The sequence below is a fragment of the Aulonocara stuartgranti genome (genome assembly GCF_965226115.1).
Source record: "Aulonocara stuartgranti genome assembly, chromosome: 5".
Taxonomy (NCBI): domain Eukaryota; kingdom Metazoa; phylum Chordata; class Actinopteri; order Cichliformes; family Cichlidae; genus Aulonocara; species Aulonocara stuartgranti.
In genome coordinates this window covers 3,508,520-3,530,059 of record NC_138943.1, presented here as the reverse complement: position 1 = coordinate 3,530,059, position 21,540 = coordinate 3,508,520, and the positions used below count along the sequence as shown (strand labels likewise).

The 21,540-nt window shown below is 39.0% G+C and overlaps 2 protein-coding genes across 5 annotated transcripts in view; both read right to left on the bottom strand.

Moving 5' to 3' along the window:
* Positions 1 to 1,374: 1,374 nt before the first annotated feature.
* On the bottom strand, positions 1,375 to 10,933 carry LOC309706738 (uncharacterized protein). Its single transcript, XM_082533517.1, has 8 exons — positions 10,808 to 10,933; positions 5,122 to 5,313; positions 4,632 to 4,952; positions 4,233 to 4,547; positions 3,433 to 3,459; positions 3,156 to 3,233; positions 2,805 to 2,860; positions 1,375 to 2,376 (listed from the first exon to the last, which is right to left on the bottom strand). Exons 1-8 carry the CDS (start codon positions 10,869 to 10,871, stop codon positions 2,065 to 2,067), a joined length of 1,365 nt encoding a protein of 454 aa, XP_082389643.1. The 5' UTR covers positions 10,872 to 10,933; the 3' UTR covers positions 1,375 to 2,064.
* Positions 10,934 to 13,280: 2,347 nt separating this feature from the next.
* LOC309706112 (polymeric immunoglobulin receptor-like) overlaps positions 13,281 to 21,540 on the bottom strand; it is a 39,485-nt gene continuing 31,225 nt past the window's right edge. The window contains exons 1-9 of one of the 4 annotated variants that reach the window (XM_082532351.1): positions 19,819 to 19,915; positions 19,257 to 19,556; positions 18,814 to 19,113; positions 18,416 to 18,724; positions 17,869 to 17,934; positions 17,572 to 17,643; positions 17,187 to 17,242; positions 14,755 to 14,781; positions 13,281 to 14,198 (exon numbers count right to left, since the gene is read on the bottom strand). In XM_082532351.1, the coding sequence (XP_082388477.1) occupies positions 14,127 to 14,198; positions 14,755 to 14,781; positions 17,187 to 17,242; positions 17,572 to 17,643; positions 17,869 to 17,934; positions 18,416 to 18,724; positions 18,814 to 19,113; positions 19,257 to 19,556; positions 19,819 to 19,858 (1,242 nt within the window). In that variant the 5' untranslated portion in view covers positions 19,859 to 19,915 and the 3' untranslated portion in view covers positions 13,281 to 14,126. Of the gene's footprint in view, positions 14,199 to 14,754; positions 14,782 to 17,186; positions 17,243 to 17,571; positions 17,644 to 17,868; positions 17,935 to 18,415; positions 18,725 to 18,813; positions 19,114 to 19,256; positions 19,557 to 19,818; positions 19,916 to 21,540 lie in introns of those variants that run through there. The other 3 variants (XM_082532354.1, XM_082532353.1, XM_082532352.1) reach the window with 3 other exon arrangements.

Below are 21,540 nucleotides of genomic sequence, written 5' to 3'. Positions count from 1 at the left end.
ACCTGTCGTCAGTGAGAGGATGAGTAGTAGCAGTAAGTTCATTATGTTGGTTTCAGATCTGCAGTTAGCTTCCTTTTGTCACGCTGGCTCTTCTGTTGGTCGCTTAAATTTCTGTCACATAATACCTAAAGTTTCCTCACACTAACTTTTCTGTTTAATGTTATTTTGTCATAGGTTACGATCTTATCATTGGCAGTAAAGATGAGGTAAGTGTTGCGTGGGACAAAGGAAATGATCAGACAGCACGACAGAAATAGCTTCATACTTTTAGTTTTTACTGCACCATCACGTCAAGGTTAGGCTATGAAGAATATTTCACAAAAGCAAAGCAACGTTTATTTGTATGTGACCACATGGTGTCGAATGACACTGATTCCAGAAAATTTGAACACTGTCTGAACTGGAGATGAAAGAAAATATTTTAGTCTCTTAAACCTCGACTGAAAACACCTCGAAGACAACACGTCGAATGATGGGAAAGCGACATGTTTCCCACCACATTCATTCACAACGTCAGGTAGTTTGCTGAACTCTAAAATCGTTTTAGAATATTTATAGTAGTAATGTAAATGTGAATCACTAACCAAGCCAATTTAATCAAATCTTTAATTTCACGTCACAAAATCTGTCGTTTTCATCCTGCAAACCAGATGTTTAAGGCCCAGTTTCATCTGTAAATTGATGTAATCTGTAAACCCTGTAAGCTCAAATGAGCCTGCATCATTTCTGCAGAAGCAGAGCCAGGAACAGGAACTGTTCTAACCCTGAGAGAGGTTGGTGTTGGCAATGCAGCAAAAATAACGATGAGTTAACTTCCAACTAAAAACCTGTGGGATCAAGAAGTGGCACAAATAAACTGCTGCATGACCACAGACATGCAGAAAAACACTTATCTTGAAAGCAGGAAGTGATGCTAACTACATCACTGTGATACACGGACCTGTTAACTTGTCACTGACAGTAAGATGTCAAAGAATGGCCTGGTAAAAGTTAATTGAGTGGTTGAGTCGACAGCACACACAGACTGATTTGTTCTTAGTTTAGATAAGTTCTGGTTATTAGTTTCTTTTTTTTAAATTCCCTGATCGATTACTGATAGATGAATTGATAAAGGAATCTATGACCCTTTCTTTCTTCCACACAATGTGTTATTTACAGTCTGTGTGACCAGCTCACATTTTATGAACCAGTCATTGTGCTAAATAAAATCACTGAGCCAGTCATCCTTCTGGGAAATACTTTCCACCAATTATGACATCATTTGCAGATTTCATCTAAACTCTTTGTTATGTCCCCAAGACGGAGGCCCGAGGAGGGTGTGGGGAGCAACAAAAGTAGAGCTGGGAGAGAAAGAAACAAGCAAAATAATACAGAAACTTTTAAATTATAAACTTTATTCTTATCGACACAAAGAGACAGCAGTGCTGTTATATCAATATCAAAACAAAAAGAAAAACATGACACAATTCACCAGGAAAGCAGGACATTCTGCTATTACTAAATAAAAAAGCAAATATAATAACGTTGTGTTATCTTAAGTCAAAAGCCAAACCAAAAACATACATAAGAAATATGCACGCACAAGAAAAAGAAAGAGAAAAAACTCCCCAAAGACATATTAAGAGGACCACAACAGTAGTCCGATTGCGCGAGCTGAGTGTGAGCATCATTAGCAGTTCATTTTTCCTTTTCCAAGCTGCTCTTCATATTCTTGGCCACCAGATGCCGCCAAATAGCACCATGTTGAAAAACTGGGTAACAAACACTTTTTCAAAACAAGCTTAATTTGCCCATCACTAGATTTCAACACTGCTCCCACAAACACAACTCCAAAATACATTACCGGGCTCTTCTTTTGCTCAACCTCGGTTTCATACACTAGAAAACAACACCTGGATTTTATAATGTCGGGGTTAATGGCCGAGTGGGTCCAGGTGCCGACTGGGGAAAAGAGCGGCATGTGGGCCCTGGAGAGAAAAGAGAGAGAGAGTGGAAGAAAGAGCAGCACCACACACCTACACCTGCCCAGCTCCACAGAATATAACACGCTTTAAAAAGCACATTTCATTTTGGCTCAGGCTCATTGATTACTGAGCAGAGAGTCTCCTCTGCAGGTCTGGATGGTTGAGTGATTGTCGGGTTGGTTGGACATTTGCTTAATGTCAAAGTAGAATATTCACAGGCAGAGGAGCTGCGTTTCAGCGCCTCACCACCCGCTTTGTCAGAGCAGCTTTCAAAGTTGATGCAATCGTAAAGTGGTGAGGCAGCTACATCTGTGGGGACGCTAGCAGTGACATAAATCGAGGCCAGTGAATTTTCTGGCTGGTCTGGTTGCTGGGGGCGCTCCTGTATCTCCTCATACGTACAGTCCTTCAACTACAAAATAAAAAAATATAGTTTAAAAACTTCATATAAAATCACATAAAACTTTTGGATGTTTATTCATCTGTATGATTTATTGCTGTCATGTTTTATGATAAAAACACCCTACAATCATTTTCAAAATGATTAAAAAAACATTGCGGCAGGTTATGTTGCAATGTGCTGATTAGTTGTAATCATTAGTTGCCAGTAAAATATATTTTAAAGGAATGTATATTTTCTTTCATTATTGCCGTAATGTGAAATATATTTCATCCTTTATAACAGACGTCTGCCTGAAAAGCTTTTATGAGCCAACATCTGTGTGTCTGCAGTTCAGTCCAGGAGGTTTTAACTGGGGAGACATTTCAACTATGTTTCCTGGATTGTCACCAGTTATACATGAAAATAAATAAATAAACAAACTAAAATTCCACACTAACCTCTTTGGCATGTTGCAATGCTGCATTAGCTCCTCTGCATTTTGAAAAGGAGATTCCTGGCAAAAACGAAGCAGAAAATCAAGAAATAAGCAAAATTATCTGTTAAAGATTTACATTTTTTCTAGTTTGATTGTTTTTTAAATGTCTGATATGATGAGAACTCAGCAAAGATTATATCTTTCATAACTTTAAAAAATCTACGTCAGCTAATGTCATGCATCATGTATACTGCAGATTGTTAGATAGCATTTGTACAAAAGTACAGGGATGTGTTTTTTCTTTTTTTGGATAAAAGCAGCAAACATGTTTGTGTGACTGATGATGTACAAAGGATTTAGTGAAAGTTCTTACGTCTGTAGACAAGGATGAAAACGACCAGAAACACCAACCCAGTTATTATGATTACAACTATTCCAACGTCAGAAATGCCTGCAGCGTAAACCAAACAACAATTTTCCAGCATTATTCATCATCCCAGCATTGACATCCCGAACTGTCTTTGTTGGAAAATGTGAAAGGAGCAGTTTTTAAGAAATTTAAAAAATAAAAAATGTTATGTGAACATCCACAAACTTTCCCAGTTCTCATAAGCTGCAGAAGTTTTAGGATACCACATGTACTCTCTCACCATGACTCTCAGCAGATGCAGTGGGTCCTGTAGTTGAAAAAACAGCAGACGTAAATGATTGGTGGAAACCGAAGGAAACAAATGTGCATTCAGACTCTACTTTGAGGCATTAGATTAACAGAGTTTAATTAAAGGATAAAATAATATCATCAATTTGGGAAAAAAAATATTTATAATTTTTAGACACCAGCTTAGAGGTTACCATCTCGTTTTCCTCTCCAATTTTTAAAGTGGCATTACAAAATCTGCATATCAAATATCCTTGTGCAAGATACTAACCGCTGGTTGCTCTCCGATGCATCCATCAGAGTGTGAATGTGTAATAGAATGTAAGTTAGGTTGCACTGAAAACCTAGAAAAGTGCTTGTGTGAATGGATTTGATTTGTTGAATGAACAAGTTGTATAAAGCGCTCTGAGTGCTCAGAGTAGAAAAGTGCAATACAAGAACCCGTCCATTTACCATTTATTAACCTAATGTAGTAATACCTCATAATCAGAAAACACACATTTTTAGTGCCGAGTATAAGCACATCCTCTTTTCTTAAAGCTCGTTCTGTGTCAAACCTTTTTGGCAGGTTTGTTTCTTTTAAATTCTTTTAAAGTCATTTTCTTGCTAACAGTTACGATTAAAAGTCTTTATTTTTTAATATTTTTTATTTTTAAAAAGATTTTATTAAAACTGCAAAAAATAAAACATTATAAATAATGAATTAAAAGTAAAATATATGTGTAAAATGAGCCTGCTTTAATATGCTGTGCATTATGACCCAGGGTCAGATAATAAAATAGCACGGCTCACCTACAGTCAGGGACAATCTGTTGAAGAACCTGTTACTTTGGTGTTCATTGGTGCTTTCTGCTCCACACCAGTATGTCCCACTGTCGTCCACTGTCACTTCTCTCACTGTCATGGTGATATTTTTCTTCTCTTTATTGTCATTCATCCAAAACCTCTTGTTCCTATTGGGATCTCTGGTGCTTACTAAAGGTGTACATATAGATGGATCTTCTCCCTTACAGATAAATTTTGTACAATTTGAGAGAGTCTGGTTATATTTACACCAGTACGTGAAGTTCTCTCCAACAGCTGGTGATCTTGTGAAGCTCTTAATATCTGTGGAAAACAGAGGCAAACATACGTTAGTAGTTCCTAAATATAAAATGTAAACCTTTAAAGTGGAAAACATAAGCTATTTACTTTTAATACTTAGTTTTATTTTTGTGAGTGCAGCATGATGAATCCCCTCAGGTGATCTTACGCCGCACCAGTAAATACCATCATCCTGAGAGGACACATTACTGACGGACATATTGAAGCTATGGCTGATGTTTGAGGGAGTGAATGTCCTGTTTGACTTTGGATAAGATTTTGTTGATAAATTGTCCTCGCAGGTGAAACCTTCCCCTTTGCAGAAAAACTTGATCCACGACTTGTATTTGTCTTCTGGATAATCACATCTGATGGTGGTTTTAGCTGTTCTGTATGCAATTTGATGAAATGCTTTTGGGCATTGTTTTGCTGGGAAAAAAAAAAGTATTACTCACAAATGTCTTTTTCACTGGAAAGGAAAGGCTCACATGATCCATTTATTTAGATACAGTAATCCAAACTATGAATGTGTTGACCAATGTGAATTAAAATCAGCCACAGCATATATGAATGTGAATAAGAAATTATTCCTTCTTACCAATTTTAAATTCTAATTCCTCTCTGTCAGCTGATGAATTCTTCGTCTGATGTTGCTTAATGATCACTCTGAGAGTGTTTTGCTCAGTTGTTGAAGCCTTAGTCATTTGACATTTTCTAGTTGTGTTTTGTTTGCAGGTGAATTCAACCCATCCTTTTGTGCAAATCTTCTCTTCTGACAGCAGCTCACAACCTAAAGCAAACATTCACATGATAAAGGTCACTGAAATAAAATCGCACAGGGGTGTCCGAAGATGGTATTTAGGGAAGGTTACTTTTAAAATGTATTCCACTACAGATTAAAGAATACATGCTTCAAAATGTATTTTGCAACGTATTCTGTTACTCAATGAGAGTAACATATTCTGAATACTTTGGATTACTAATATATGATCATGCTTTTTACAACTACATGAATGTACTATTGCTGTGTGATTTATTACTATTACTGAAGATTATTTGCCATACCAATACCAACTAGATTTTTAAATCTTTATTTAAAATGAGTAACAGTAGGTGGACATTAGGTAAGGCTGCACTTTTTGCAGCGATCTCATAGAAAACTATTCCTGTATCAGTGATGTTTTCTTTTTGTCTGCTTTCATAACTGCACATGATTATTTGCAGCTAGCAGGTTGTTAATGCAACATTCATTAATAGTAATAAATCAGACAGCAATAGTACATCAAAGATACTTTGGTGGCACATAACCCAGGTAACTACCACAACTAAAACAAGTTAGTTGCATTAGGCTAACGCTAGTTTTTTAAAAAGAACTTACTTCCAGCTGAGAGCAGCTTGTTTGCTGGCAGGTCAGATTCACTTTAAATGTGAAGTGGTGTCGGAATTTACAGCTCCTAACCGTAGTAAAGAGACCTCTGTCTAATAAGTCGGGCTCCATGTGTACACGTGTGACAGTGTGACACAAGTAAGTGAGTGTTGGGCCGGAACGTTAGGCTGTACGTTGTTGTTGTCACATGACTTGCTAATAAACCTTACTACTCTGCTGGGTAGGAAATAGATATTCCATTAAAGAAGGAGCTTTAAGATCTTCAGCGCAGAGGGATCATCACACCAGTAGAATGCAGCACAGACTGGATCAGTGGGATGGTTGTGGTCCAAAAGCAGACTGGGAACTTAACGGTGTGCATTGATCCAAAACTCTTAAACAAAGCCCTGCCTGATCTATCAAAGGCTGTCTGCGACATGAAGAGTAGATTCTGGCACGTGAAATTGGAGGAGGAGTGAAGCTACCTGACAACATTTTCGACTCCGTTTGGAAGCTACAGATGGCTGAGGATGCCGATGGGGATAAGTCCAGCTCCAGAAGTGTTCCAGAGAAAGCTCACCCAAGCTTTGGATGGACTGGCAGGGATCTACATCATTGCAGATGATGTGCTGATTACTGACCCCAGAGACACAGATGCTGAAGCAGTACGTGACCATGACGGGAAGCTGAGAAAGTTTTTGACTCATTGCAGGCAGAAAAACATTACGTTGAACGCAGAAAAGTTTAAACTTGAACAGAAGGAGACTACGTACATTGGACATCAGCTGACAAGCAACAGTCTGAAAATAGACCCAGAGAAGGTTAGGGCTATAGAGCAAATGTCCAGACCTACATTCACGAAGGCAGTACAGAGACTGTCAGGTATGGTGAACTACTTAGCAAAGTTTTGCCCACATCTGTCTGACCACTGTGACATACTGAGACAACTGACACACAAATACAGTGAGTGGAACTGGACACCTCGACACGAGGACGCATTCCAGAGACAGAAAGAGAGTATAGCAGAGGCTCCAGTCCTGAGATACTACTGCCTCTGGGCTGACCGTATAATGTGACGCTTTGGACAAAGGGTTCGGTGCAGCACTCGTGCAGAAGCGTAAGCCCCTGGCTTTTGTGAGTAGAGCACTTACACGTACAGAGCAAGGTTATGCCCAGAAAACTGTAGTTTTCTGTATGGAGAAGTTTCATCAGTACACATATGGTCGTAAAATGGTAGTACACAGTGATCACAAACCCTCAGAGACCATTGTAAGAAACCCAAACGGTTGCAAAGAATGCTTATGTGCATTCAGTAATTTCAGATTCAGATAATGGTTCACAGTATACGCCTGGTGAATTTGAGAGATTTAGTCGACTGTGGGACTTCCAGCACAAAACATCTTCATCAGGTTACCCTCAGAGAAATGGGAAAGCTGCATCGGCAGTGAAGACAGCAAAGAGGCTGCTGCTCAAGGCAAAAATGGCAGAGCATGACCCGTATCTTGCGATTCTTGACCATCGCAGCACACCATCACAAGGCCAGCTCAGAGGCTTCTCAGCAGAAGGACACAGACCCTTTTGCCAACCAGGATGAACCTGCTGAGGCCGAAAGTCATTCCAGCCCTGCAGGAGTTTGCGATGAAACTGAAGCACCAAAACATGAACTCTTTGAAGCTACGGAACAGTGTCAGAGTTCAGCATTTTGACCGGCATTCCTCTTGGAGCGGGAGAGTGGACTATTCACCTGAGGTCCTATGAGGTGCAGTTGGACTCTGGGAATGTCCTGAGGGGGAATGAGGAGGCACCTGAGGCGTGCAGGCATTAAGAAAACGTCATGACAGACACTGGGGTGCTGAGCCACTCAGTGGCAGCTCAGTCAGACACTCGTGAGCAGCAGATTAAGACTGACAAGGTTTCAGGGGGTGTCAGGTTGAGACCAGGCTGCAGAGTGCTTCCATCACTTTGGTACAAGGTGTCATGATCCTGGGCCATGTTGGCCCAGCTTTCTTCGTGTGTTTTGTATTTTGTTCTTTATTTATGCCTTGGTTCCTGGGTGGTTCTGTTAAGATGTTCCCTATTTGATTTCCCCATGTGACTTTAGCCCCTGTGTGCCCATCTGTGTATCGGTGAGTCCTCGTCTCCCCTCCTTGTGTTTTATTCCATGTTTCCCCAGCCCATTATGTCTGTGTTCTCCCCGTGCTCTCTCCCTCTCCTCCTGTCTGCACCTCTGTGTACTTCCTGTTTTACTTTGACAGTCTCCCGTCAGTGTTGTGTTTACTCCTGCCGTGTCTCGTTATGATTATCAGTGTCAGCTGTGTTCCCCGTGTGCTCCTACTTCCCTCGTTAACCCTCTGTATTTATGTCCACGTGTCCCTCAGTTCAGTGTCGCGTTCTCCCTCATTCATGGCCGTGTGTTTCTCCGTGTAATACGTTACAGTCTCCAGTTTAGTTTGTATGTTTTTTCTCTCCAGCAATAAAGCTGTTTTGAGTTCATTCCTGCCTCCGTGAGCTTGCATTTGGGTCCAATTCCTGCCTGCCGCACAGCAGAATCATGACACAAGGACTGTGTTACATAACGAGGACTTGGCAGCCTGTATTGTCTGAAGGGAAGAGTTGTGTATTCTTTGGAAATGAATGTTCACTATAGTTTGCAGAACTGTACATGTTTTAATAGTGGAATGCTTTTGTATTCTTTGAGTATTTCATATTGTTTTCTCCCTCAGTAAGAAGAAGAAAAAACAAAACAAAAACAAACTTTTGTTTTTTCAAAAAAAAAAAGAAGGGATGTAATAATGTGAATTATTGTCTACAGGATGCATTGTGTTCCACAGTAGGTTGTGTTGCTACACGGACGTTTTAGAGTGTGACACCAGTAAGTGAGTGTCGGGCCGGAACGTTAGGCTGTATGTTGTTGTTGTTGTACATGACAGAGAGGCAATCTGAGTCACATGACTTGTTAATAAACCTAACTACCCCGTTGGGGTATTCTGTAGTCTGTCGTGCATGAGACCAGAATACAACACCGTGTTCCCAAACCACAACCACAAACACAGTGTACTTCTAAGTCTTAACAGCTTACTTACAACTGGGCTCGTACGTGTATTCTGTTACTCCCCAACACTGCTCTCACAGCACTCTTTTCTGCACAATGGAAGCTGCAGTACAGCGGCCTCATCTCTGCAGCCACAGTACCAATCCATCTATCGACCTCCCGCTTCCCTCTGAACAAGACCCTGTGACTGCACAAGTCACTGAACAACCTTCCACCATCTGGCTATGCCTAGAAATTCTGTCTACAAGAATTAAGAATACAATCAATGACAAAGAGCAGCGTTCAAAACCCACCAGGAAATAGTCCAAATTATTGCTGGCAATGCAAACCAGGCTCTTGCAGCAGTTGTATAAGAACCAAATAGCTTGCAACAACCGACCAGATACCCCATAATAGTGGACCATGTCCCACAGAATACTTTGAGCGACAAAATCGAATGCATTGTCTCTGATCTATTGTTCTGCACAGATGACAGGCTGGACCCGTTCCCTGACCTGGACGCACTGAGAACAAACCCTCTCATTCAAAAGCCCCGACATACAGGCAAGGAAGCCGAGGGGACACCAGGCTACGCACCCCAGCCTGCTGCCTCTCAACAAGGACACTGGTTCCAGAGCTCAAACCGTGTGTAGAGGTGAGCCTGATTATATCTGGCTGGTACCTCTCAACCTCACATACTGACCCAGGATCCTTCCCCACCAGAGAGCTGATGTTTCATATCCACACCGCCAGCCTCGGTTGCCAGGGATCGGTCCGTCAGGGCCTCTGCCCTCGGCTGCCACAACACGCAATCCACCCTACCCCCACAGTGCTTCCTGTGGGTGGGGGGCCTACAGGAGGGCATAGAGACCTTTTTTTCTTTCTTTTTTAAAGTTACTTGTAATCTGTCACAATTGGCTTGTTACATCATGAGCTCATTGTAGTTTTCCTTTTTCTTGTCACTTCCCGTTTTACTTTGCCTTTTGCTTTTGTGTGTCATTTTGCCTTTACTGGTTGTGTTCTTCTGTTCCTGTTTGATGCCACTGAGCTCATGTTCCTGTTCTATTGTCTTGGAGTTATGTTGTTGTTAAAACACATTGTTCATTAAAATAGTTTTTTTTTTCACTCTCTGCCTTTCCAAATCTGTGGTTTCCTCTTACATCTGCTCAGGGGCGTTTCCTAAACGTGGACACAAAACCTCTGACGTAAACACACACACACAAAACTTTACACTTTAAATAAAAATAGAAGCTTAAATGCTTCTAGTTTGAAGACACAGTGTTTTAGTGTATATAATGAGTGCCCATTTCATAGGACATTACACATAACAATTAAAATTTTGGCAAAGAGAAATTTCACAAAAATAACACAGATGTGAAATTAAGTGTTAGTCTTCTAATTCTTCTAAATGAGGTTAAAAAAAGCTGTAAAACAGCTAAAAATGAACTCAGACTATTTGCTTCTGTAATCCTCTGTCTCCCACATTGTTTCACCCATGGTTGGTATCAACTTTGAATTAAGCCTGGCTTGGTTTTGCACTCTAAACTGGCTTAAAGCAATAGTAGTAGCAACAGCATCATCAGAAGTAAATGTCAACATTTTTATTACAAGTATTTTACTGAGTGATAATATCATTAGTTTTACTAGAGGATTAAATGAGGTCTGCAAATCATATTTAAGTCTGTGAAAACTCGTTATTTTTGCCAAAAGATGGCCTGTTTCAAAGTAAATTATTATAAGTTATGAAGACAGTACATAAGCAGAAAATAAAAAGCTCAAACTCAAACGTCCTACTGTGTATGATTTAACACCATAATAAGAACATATAATGTAATATACAGTACAGCACTCATTATTATATAATATCAGGGTTAGTAATCTTTTTACCTGTCATTAGTGAGAGGATGAGCAGTAGAAGTAACTTCATTATGTTTGTTTTGTTCTTTAACATCTGTATGACTAAAGTATTCAAATGCAGTTATTTCCCATTTGCTTGTTGGCTGCTGAATTGCTCTCCAGTGTCTATTCTTAACTTCATGGTTTATGGAACCTACATTTTCTTGCTGCTCCTTCCTGTTTGTACTTCCCATTTTGAAATTGTTTTTAATGCCCCCTTTCAACATCACACACTCTCATTTTTAGTAAAGAGGAAGTTATTGGTATGTGTAAGTTTGAGAAAGATGGACAGCTTGTTAGGGTGCCTGGGTCGTCCACCCAGTGTTTTGTGTTTTTGGTTCTTTGATTTTGTTTATTTCATTATATTCTAGCTTTGTCTTATGGGTTATAGGATTATTCTTAGTTTAGGTTCTCTATGTGGGTTTTGTTAGAGTTTTAGTGTTCTGCTTTTCTGTCTGTGATCCATAGTTGCTGTATCCCCGTGTCAAGTCCGCATCTCTGTGTTATGTTTCCTGTTTTACTTTGAAGTGATGTCTTATGTTAATGTGTCTGGTTTTGCTTCCCCTGTCTCGTTAGGCCTGATTTGCCCCAGCTGTGTTTCCCTCCTGTTACCCATTGCCTGATTGCTCCCTCTGTGTATTTTAGCCATGTGTTTCTCTGTGTCAGTGTCGCATTCATGCTGTGTGTTCTGCCTGAGTTCATGTTTATATTTTGAAGTTTGTTACTTTTGAGTTCACATTTTGTCTCTGGAGTCTGCACTGTAGGTCCTCCATTTCACCACTCCTGCCTGCACACAGCCTTCACATGACACAGCTAAAACACTGCTTTTCATTCTCTGAATCAAATTCTCAATTTTCTAGGGAAAGTCACTGAATCAACCATCTTTTTTTAAATTGGGTTTAATACAGTTTGTGTATCTCTTGCAATCTTGTCTGCAAAACAGATGATTATTTAATGGCACACCTTTTTGCACAGTTACGCACTTTTTGTACCTCTCGCCCTATGACAGCTGGGATAGGCTCCAGCGCCCCCCAAAAAAGAATAAGCGGAAGCGAATGGATGGATAAACAGTAAATCATGTTTTTACACATGACACGAGACCCCAATGAAAAGAAATAGAAGACATACAATATAATTTTAATAGATATAATTATATTAGATATGTTTATAATGTATACACATACACCATGTATGTACACAGTTCTGAAAACACGAAACTCAAAATATTTTGGGCACTTTTAGGGTGTGTAATTTTTCACAGTTACTTGAATAAAGAAGCTGGTTCAGGACTTCAGTTTTTACCAGAGTATTTTTAAGATAAGTGTTTGTACTTCTACTTTAGTGAAGAGTGTCTATTTTGTCACCTCTGTTAAACAACACGATTAAAAGACTGAAGAAGTTCAACTTGTGAAGAGAAAAAAGCCTTACAGACATTTTTATTTCTGCTGTCCCGTGGTTTGTGTTGAACCCTTTGAACACACTGACTGAAAGCCCAAAATAAATACTGTCCACGGGTCACTGCAAGACCAGCAGATAGACATGTGACAACTATGTATGTATGTATGTATTTCAAAATGCTAAAAATTCCTTCTGATTATAATGCATGTTTTATTAAAGAATGTATCTTTAAGATCATAACAATCTAATTTTGGTTCATAATATTATCAAATAACAGGACGTTAACTTGAAATTCTGGTTTCTTTAACTCTTTAATAAAACCTGTCATAATTAATTTTGTAGTTTTGCGTAAAAAAGGTTTTTGTTAGGTTGAAATTGTTAAATGTTGTCATTGTGTTACTTTAATTGTGTGATCAAAGACATTCTCTGTTTCTGTTCCCCTCCCCGGCCTGCTGAATGGTGGGGGAGACAGTTAGCTATAGTTTTTACCTGCAGACATTTCAAGTAAGGTTCTCGTGTCCTTATTTAGTGAGGATGTTTTACTTCCTGCTCTTTATCTCCTCACCTGTGTTTGTATAGGGTAAACCTTTGGAGGAAGCTAAGCCATATACAGGGGTGAGGGGAGATGATCACCAGTTTTTGCTTATCAAACGGTTAAAGTGTTCTGTCTTGCTTTGTTCACAGGAATAAGTCTGAACTAGCAGGCCTGCTGAAGCGCAGACCCAACAGTTTTGCTGACTGGAAGCTGATGATTGTCTTCAGCAGCTGGACCTGGCTGTGATCGCAGAGCTAACTGTAGCAGGGTTGTAGCACTGTATTACAACCCTGATTTCCCACTGGGTCTAGGCTGACTACTTTCTAAGCACCAACGAATAGTTTTATAAAACATTTACATGAAATTGCTAAAGTTGAGATTTAGTAGAACAATAAAGACGTTAGAGAAAGAACCAGGGGAATGGTATGACTTTTTATTGTTTATTGTGAATATTCCTATTATTCCTAATAATTACAGTCAGAAAAATTCAATTCAATTTATTTATATAGCACAACCACAAAGTGCTTCGCAGTAATATAAAAACAGATATACATAAAAACAGCACAGTCAAACGTTCAGCACAAATGAGTCTTAAGCTGCTTTTTAAAAGAATAAATACAATCAAGGCAACGTAATGATGGAGGGAGCGCATTCCACAACCTGGGGGCCACCGCTCTAAAACGTCTCCTCTGGTCTCAAAACGTGTTCGAGGAATTTTTATGGAATTTCTTTTGCTTATCAAGCCAGAAGCAGGGTGTTAAATTCTTTGTGTTTTTTATTTCTCCTTATTTAGTAACATTTTATGTGCCCAAGAGAGGAGGAGAAATTGTAACAATTACAAAAATCAGCTGTCAAACAGTACATGTGTGAGTGAATACAACCAGCTCGTACCCAACCACAAAACAATGAATTTCAAATCAATTTTAAGAGTAATCTCGTTGTCTCATATCTATTTTGTTGATCCTTTAAATTGACTTAAACTATTAAGTCTATTAAGTCACAGTAACAAGTTCTAACAGTTTTATTTTGTTCTACAGACTATTCTAGGAACAAAGGGCAGTATTTTTAAAAATGATATTTATTTTTGCCCAACTCTGTTATGAACTCTGAGAATAAAAAGTATTTCTTGTTTGACTGTGTTAACTTTAAACCTCATTTTTTGGCAATGTGCAGTAATCAGGAAAACATTCCCCTTTGTTGTTTTAGCTGATAGAAAGGTAGTCGGGCTGGTTGAACATTTGCTGAACTCCACAGTAGAACATTCACAGGCTGAGGAGCTGGGTTTGAGTACCTCACCAGCAGCTTTGACAGAACAGCTTTGAAAGTTGATGTTTGCGTAATGTGGCGAGAAAGCACAGAGTGAAGGTTGGCTCTAACTTAAATTGAGTTTGCTGCATTTTCTGACTCTGACACCTGAAGGTGCTCCTGTGTATCCTCACCAGCACAGACCTTCAGTAAGAGAACGACAAACATTGTTTAGACACAGTCACAACACTTGTGATATAAACTGCACTACAAATTACAACTAAAATAATAATTATACCAAATTGTTACTACTGGGTACCTGTGTTTGAGACAATAGAGAATACATACAATAAGGTATACACACAGGCAGCCACACAGCATTCTGAAGTAATGTTTTGCTCTTCACTCAGTGATTCCTTTCATTTTTTTCCTTTATACTTCGACTATAACATACTGTTAGCTGTTGGCACTAAAACTACATCGTTAAGTTTATAAAAAAGAAAGGAAATTTGAATTTAACTTAACATATTCCTCTTTTAGCATGGCTAAAGGTTCATTACATTCAATCTTCTATGATGAAACAGTACCTAAATTTTGTCATCTGTAGTAGAATAGCATCTATCTATCTATCTATCTATCTATCTATCTATCTATCTATCTATCTATCTATCTATCTATCTATCTATCTATCTATCTATCTATCTATCTGTGTGTGTGTGTGTGTGTGTGTGTGTGTGTGTGTGTGTGTAAAAACAGCTACCTCAAGGTATTTGTTGTTGCCATTATCCTACAATAAAAAGCAGAATAAAAAGCATATTGTAATACAAGAAAAGAGAGAAAAATTCAAACAATCACATGAGCAAATGCTTTTGAAACAGTGTGAAGGAAAAACTCCCTTTTAACAGGCTCAGGGAAGGGCGGGGCCATCTGCTGCAACATGCTGGGGGTGAATCCTACCTCAGCATGACTTAAGGAGGATTCAGGGTCGCCTGATCCAGCCCTAACTATATGCTTTTACACAGAGCGGGTGTCTGTCTCCCAAATCCAAAGCTGGTTCCACAGAACAGGGGCCTGAAAACTGAAGGTTTGGGAACAACAAGCAAGCCCGCAGTCAGAGAGCTAAGTGTTCTAATGGGGTGATATGGTACTATAACTTCGTTAAGATAAGATGGGGCCTGATTATTCTAGACTTGTATGTGAGGAGCAGGATTTTGAATTTGACTATGGATTTAACAGGAAGCCAATGAAGAGGAAATCTGCTCTCTCTTTCTAGTCCCTGTCAGGACTCTTGCTGCAGCATTTTGGATTAACTGAAGGCTTTTCAGGGTTTCAGGACATCCTGGTAATAATGAATTACAGTCGTCCAGCCTGGAAGTAATAAATGCATGAACTAGTTTTTCAGCATCACTCTGAGACAGGATATTTCTAACTGTAGAGATGTTGCACAAATGGAAGAAAGCAGTCTTACATATTTGTTTAATATGTGCGTTGAAGGACATTTATTGGTCAAGACCAACTGCACGATTCCTCACAGCGTTACTGGAGGCCAAGCTAATGCCATCCAGGGTAAGAATCTGCTTAGATACCATATTTCTAAGATTTTCAGGGCCGAGTAAAATAACGTCAGTTTTATCTGAATTTAGAAGCAGAAAATTAGAGGCCATCCTGGACTTTAAGACATGCCTGCAGTTACCAATTGGTGTGTATACAGTGAAAATGTATACCATGCCCTCTAATGATACTGCCTAACAGACACATGTATAATGTAGCAGAAATGGTACTAGAACAAAACCCTGCGGAACTTCATAATTAACCTTAGTGTGTGAAGAGGACTCTCCATTTACATGCACAAATTGGAGTCTTTGAGATAGATGTGATTCAAAACACTGCAGCGTGGTACCTTTAACACCTACTACATGCACTAATTGCTGTGTTTTTTCAAGCTGATGGTAGAAAAAACCAGCAACTGGTTATCCAGTAAGGGTCTCCTGGCTAGACACCCCCCATGCTAAAACCAAGCCCTGGAATGGCATGGCTACGTCTGCTGCCTCATACACAAGCATTTCACTACATGTTGTACTGTGTATGTGACAAATAAAATTTGAATTTGGTCTGTGCTTGTTGTTGGTGTCGGATTTAAAACATAATGGTGACAAACACTGGATCGAGGTGCCCCCTCTTAATATTTACTTGAGCTACAACAGACTCTAGAATCTCCACTGGTGAGACAACAGTACTAACCAAGTACCTTGAATCTAGTTCAGACAAGCAAAATGAAAGCAGGACTCAGAGCATCTCAATGTAAAATGTCGCTGGAGTTTTATCTGATGGATTACAAAGCCACAAACCTCTCAGCAGAGGAAACATAGGCAGTGGTTTTCTACAGAACGCTACAAATTTAATCTCTTCAGACAGGCTGCAAGACATGTTGAGCAATATGTCAACATTATTTCTGTTTTTTGGATACGAGCTTAAATAATGTCCATGCAGTTAAAGATTAATAGCTGGCCTGATGAGGAGAGTCAATAATAAAATTATGTCCCTAAAATTTAATCAACGTTACTTCCTCATTGTGTGGAAACTACTTTTGTTTTAACTAATTGGTTGTTTATAAATTGCTGCATTTATGAGTGCAATCTTTTATGTGAAATAGCACTACATAGTTATTTTAGATCACTTGGTACAACATTGCTGCCTCTACTCTCAACAATACTCATTAAACAATGAGGCTTAGCAACATCACCATAATAAACCCTCATTGAGTAGTTTCTCTCAGGATGACAAATCCACAGAGGTGATGGATGAATACTCATACCTATCATACTGGATAGGCTGATGAGGAGGTTTATTCTCTACTAGTTAAGAGGTAATGAACTGGATTTCTTGATTTCTTTTGTGCTTTTGGGGAGTTTTTAGTTGATTGTCTGACAAATTATATGGTTTTACTAAAAGACTAGAAAGTCTGTGGTTTAATTTGGGTGACTGAAATCCATATAGTGCATCCTTTCATGGATTCAGCTTACTATGATAACTCTCCCCTCTCATCCAAATCCACCACATCATTGTTTTTTGTACCTTTGTTGCTGCTCTCTCCTCAGTATAAAAATTGACTAATACATGAAAAAGTTAACTAATGGTTGTATCAAAACATTGCTGCATTAACTATACTTCATATCAGACACACGCACCCACCTGTTTGACATACGATGCTCCAGCTCCATTTTCAGCATTTTTTAAATGTGAGACTCCTGCAAAGTGAAAAGAAAAAAATAAACACATTTCACTAAACTGATATGCAGCGGCCTCCACTGGCTGCTTCTGAAAAACTGTCCAGCAAAGAACTGCCAGAGTTGCACTGATCATTATCACTGAACTATTTTCCATTTTGATTTAATCTGATTTAACAAGAAATTTGAAAAGATAATCATAACTTGTGTTCAGAAGTCATGGGATGGAGAATTTGGGGACTCTGCTAATGTCACTCTGTCTGCTGTGGATTTTTAGATGTTATCTGTGCAAAATATGGAAGAATCTCAATATTGTCTTATTTTTGAGAAATGAAAATGAATGTACTCACGTTTATAGACAAGGAATAAAATGATTGCAAACATCAGCTGCAACACAGCCACACGTAGGATCAAGGTCATCACTACATCACAGAAATTTAGACCAGAAAATTATTCAGCATGACATTATTGTTCAACTGCCGGTGCTGAAGAACATAGGAAAGATAAACCTTTTGAAAGTTTTAAGACTTTCACATCATCAGTTTATTTCTACGTTTTCATAAACAGTGTGAACATCTTAATCCAGCTTCAGCACTTGCCTTCATAGCAGATTTAAGATATTAAATAAATTAAATAAAGTCTCTCACCAGAACTCTGAGGAGCTGGGGTGGTTGCTGTGGTTAGAGGACCTGTTTCTGTTACAGGCAAAAGCTCTATAATAACAAATGGAAAATGCATTGTTAATGTGTTCAAACATGGTTTAAAATCTAATTTGTATTTTTTGGTATGTGATTTGAATGTGAACACAAATAAATAAAGACTCATTAAACACATTCACCTCTGTCTGATGATCTTCGAGCAGGTGATTTGGTACCTGGTAAAAAAGAATAAAAAAATAAAAAAATAAAAAAAGAGGACCTGTTTCTGAGAAAAACCACAGTCCTCACTGTTAAAGCTTTTTCTTTATGTTTTTATAAACTGTGTGAACGTCTTCATCCAGCTTTGTCACTTCTTTTCTGTATTTTTAAGATACTAATTAAAACCATCTCTTGCACAAGTGAAACATAAAAGATGTTTACCTAATGCAAGAGATAAATCAAATATTATTGCTAACATTATTTTGTAAGAGTTCTATGAAACTCAATAGAACAGAAACATGTTAAGAATTAGTGATAAATTGTACAAGCAACTTACCTACAGTCAAATTAAATCCATCAAAGAAGTCGTCATGTGTTTGATTGTGTTTGTGAGGGACTCTTGCTCCACACCAGTATATCCCACTATCGTTTGCTGTTACTTCTCTCACTGTAATGGTGATACTCCCGTTGTTCTCTTTCATTATAAACCTCTGGTTCACGCCAGGCTCTGTGCTGGTTACTAGCTGTTTGCATACAGTTGAATCTTCTCCTTTGCAGATGAATTTTATACATGAGGAGGCATCCTGGTTGTACTTACACTGGTAAGTGAAGTTCTGCCCAATAGTTGATGGCAAAGGTTCAATATCTGAAGACAAAAAGACAAATATTTGCCTTCAGCTTATCAGCCAGCTTTTATCATTTAAACCTCAGAGACTGAACATGTGGAATACTCACCTATAACTTTCAGGTTTACTTGTGTGTGTGATAATCTGTAACTTCCATCATTTGATTTTACTCCACACCAGTAATCAGCATCCTGTGAGGTCGCATGACTGATGGAAATGTTCAAGGCACGGCTGCTGCCTGTGAGAGTAAACTTCCCTTTTGACGTTGATAAAATGTCCTCACAGGTAAAACGTTTCTTTTTACAGAAGAACTTTATGTGGGACTCGTAAACATCTGGATAATCACATGTGATGGTGCTGTTAGCTGTTCTGTACACGCTGAGATATGTTCGCGGGCAGTTTACATGCTCTGTAAACAAATCAGAGAATTAAAGTATTTAAAATTTAGCTCCATAGGCAGTGACTTTAAATCGATGAGGACTTGCAGATTATGGAAATTGATTAATATATAATTATTATTATTATTATTTGAACAGATGTCAGATTTCTTACCGGTCTCCAGTTTTCCTTCCTGTATGTCAGATGAGTTCGATCTTTGGAAAAACCTGCACCTGTACTTCCCAAACTCTTGCTCTTTAACCTGTTTTATTGCAACCTTGAGATTTTTATTTTTTGTATCATGGTAGAGGCAAAATCTGCCATTTTCTTCCCACACGTCCTTCTTAAAGCTTTGTACAGGTGTTCCACTGGAAAGAACTACATCAATGTACTGATATTTGTTATTTGTTTCAGGATATTTGCAGGTGATTTCAGCCCATCGATGGTGACATGCTCTCACTTCAGCCTCACGACCTGAAAATGAAAGAAAATAAGCTGCTATGCTTACAAGCCTTTTTTGAGTTTGTGAGCCTCGAGCTTTGTGTAATCATAGATGATTTTTGTATTACCGTAGAATTTTACACATAGTTTTTATACGAACAGATTAAAAAAGGTCAAACTAGAACTAAAACAAACTAGAACAAAATGTGTTGGAAAAAAACGTTATATATCAGTAATATAATAATTAATATTCAAGTCTGTTATCACTGTAAGCAATTGTTAGTAATTGTATTACCTGTGGTCAGAGAGAGGATGAGTAGGAGCAGTAACTTCATTATACTGGTTTTGAAGCTTTATGTCTTCGTTGTTTGTCTTCAGTTTGTATCTCCAGTCTGTTGCTCGGCAGTTTTGTTTGCTGATTTTCAGTTTTTGTGGCCAAAATTTTTCACTCCTACCATTCTAACCACGCCTCCCTCTTCCTCTCATGGCCCATACACCACCGCCCCCTCTGACAAACACAAACACAACTTTTTGCATTAAACAGGAAATAAGTGGCTCGTTTGGGTGTGAAAAGGGCAGTTTGGTAGAAGCATGTGACTGAACATCAGAAATAACTTAATAGTTCTATAATAAAAACTAGGAATGGAATCAGTTATAAGTAAATGAATCTCTTTACACTGCAGACTGAAACTCTGACATTTTAGGTTTTAAGGGCAGGAGACTCGGTTCATTTTTAACCACACTCTGTGCTTAATGTGTCATTAAATACATAATGAAGTATCCAGATCTTTTTCATGTTTTTGTGAGGATAATACCCGTAGATTGTCTTGGGACCTTTTTGTGGCTTTTGTGTTCTTCGTATCCAAGCCATTTGCACTGTGTTGAATGGAATATAGCCAGATTTTCCAAAAAAAAGTTCGGTTACATTTAATTTTAAAATTTCAGTCTGACTTCCTTAAATTAGCTTCAGTGGCTAAGCTACAGATAAACTTACACTATTGTGCCAAGTGGTCGATGTGTGTCCCATTGAAACCCATTATAAACGCTATTTTTCACTGCAAAATAATTACCGCTAATGTAATCGTCATGTTTCCACTTTCAGTTTCATTTTGAACTAGGGGCCTTAGAGTTGTAATTTTTTTATTTGTCCACCAGGTGGCGCCCCTGTTTCATATTTGACGCCTGCTCGAAAATACACCTTTCCAGCGGGCTGCTCGAGACAGACTGAAATGCACCGGGATGTCAAGAAAGACAGACGTAACAACATGTCATCCCCTATGTAGCCAGTGTATCAGAAAAACTCAGGAGAGTTTTCTCCAAGCATGACATCCCGGTGCATTTCAGACCCAGCAACACGCTCAGACAAAAACTGGTCCACCCCAAAGACAAAACGCCAAAACACAGACTTAACAATGTGGTGTATGCTGCACAGTGCAGCGAGGAATGCTCAGACCTCTACATTGGAGAGACCAAACAGCCACTTCACAGAAGAGCCACCTCCACAGGACAAGACTCAGCAGTCCATCTGCATCTTAAGGATAAAGGACACTCTTTCGAGGATGCCAATGTTCACATTTTGGACAGAGAGGACAGATGGTTTGAAAGAGGAGTGAAAGAAGCCATCTATGTCCACTGTGAGCGACCATCTTTGAACAGAGGCGGTGGTTTACGACACCAACTCTCTGCCATCTATAATCCAGTTTTGAGTTCCCTTCCCAGACGCCTTATCGCCCACTCACATCCTGGGCCATCTGACCTCAGGAATTCGCATGATAAGGTGGGGCCAGGTTTCACAATGAACACACCCGAAACTCTGGCTGATTGGGACCCACACCCAGTTTCACACCTTGGCTCAGGCGATTAGAGGATCATCAGGGGGTCCTTTTGTCCCTCTGTGGGGGGTCACTCCCACTAGGTTTATATCTGGGATTCTCCACCATTTGGCCTTAGAACTGAAGAAGCTTCTCGGATGAGAGGTGAAACGTCTTCAAGTAACTTAAAGAAGTCCAGACGCTTT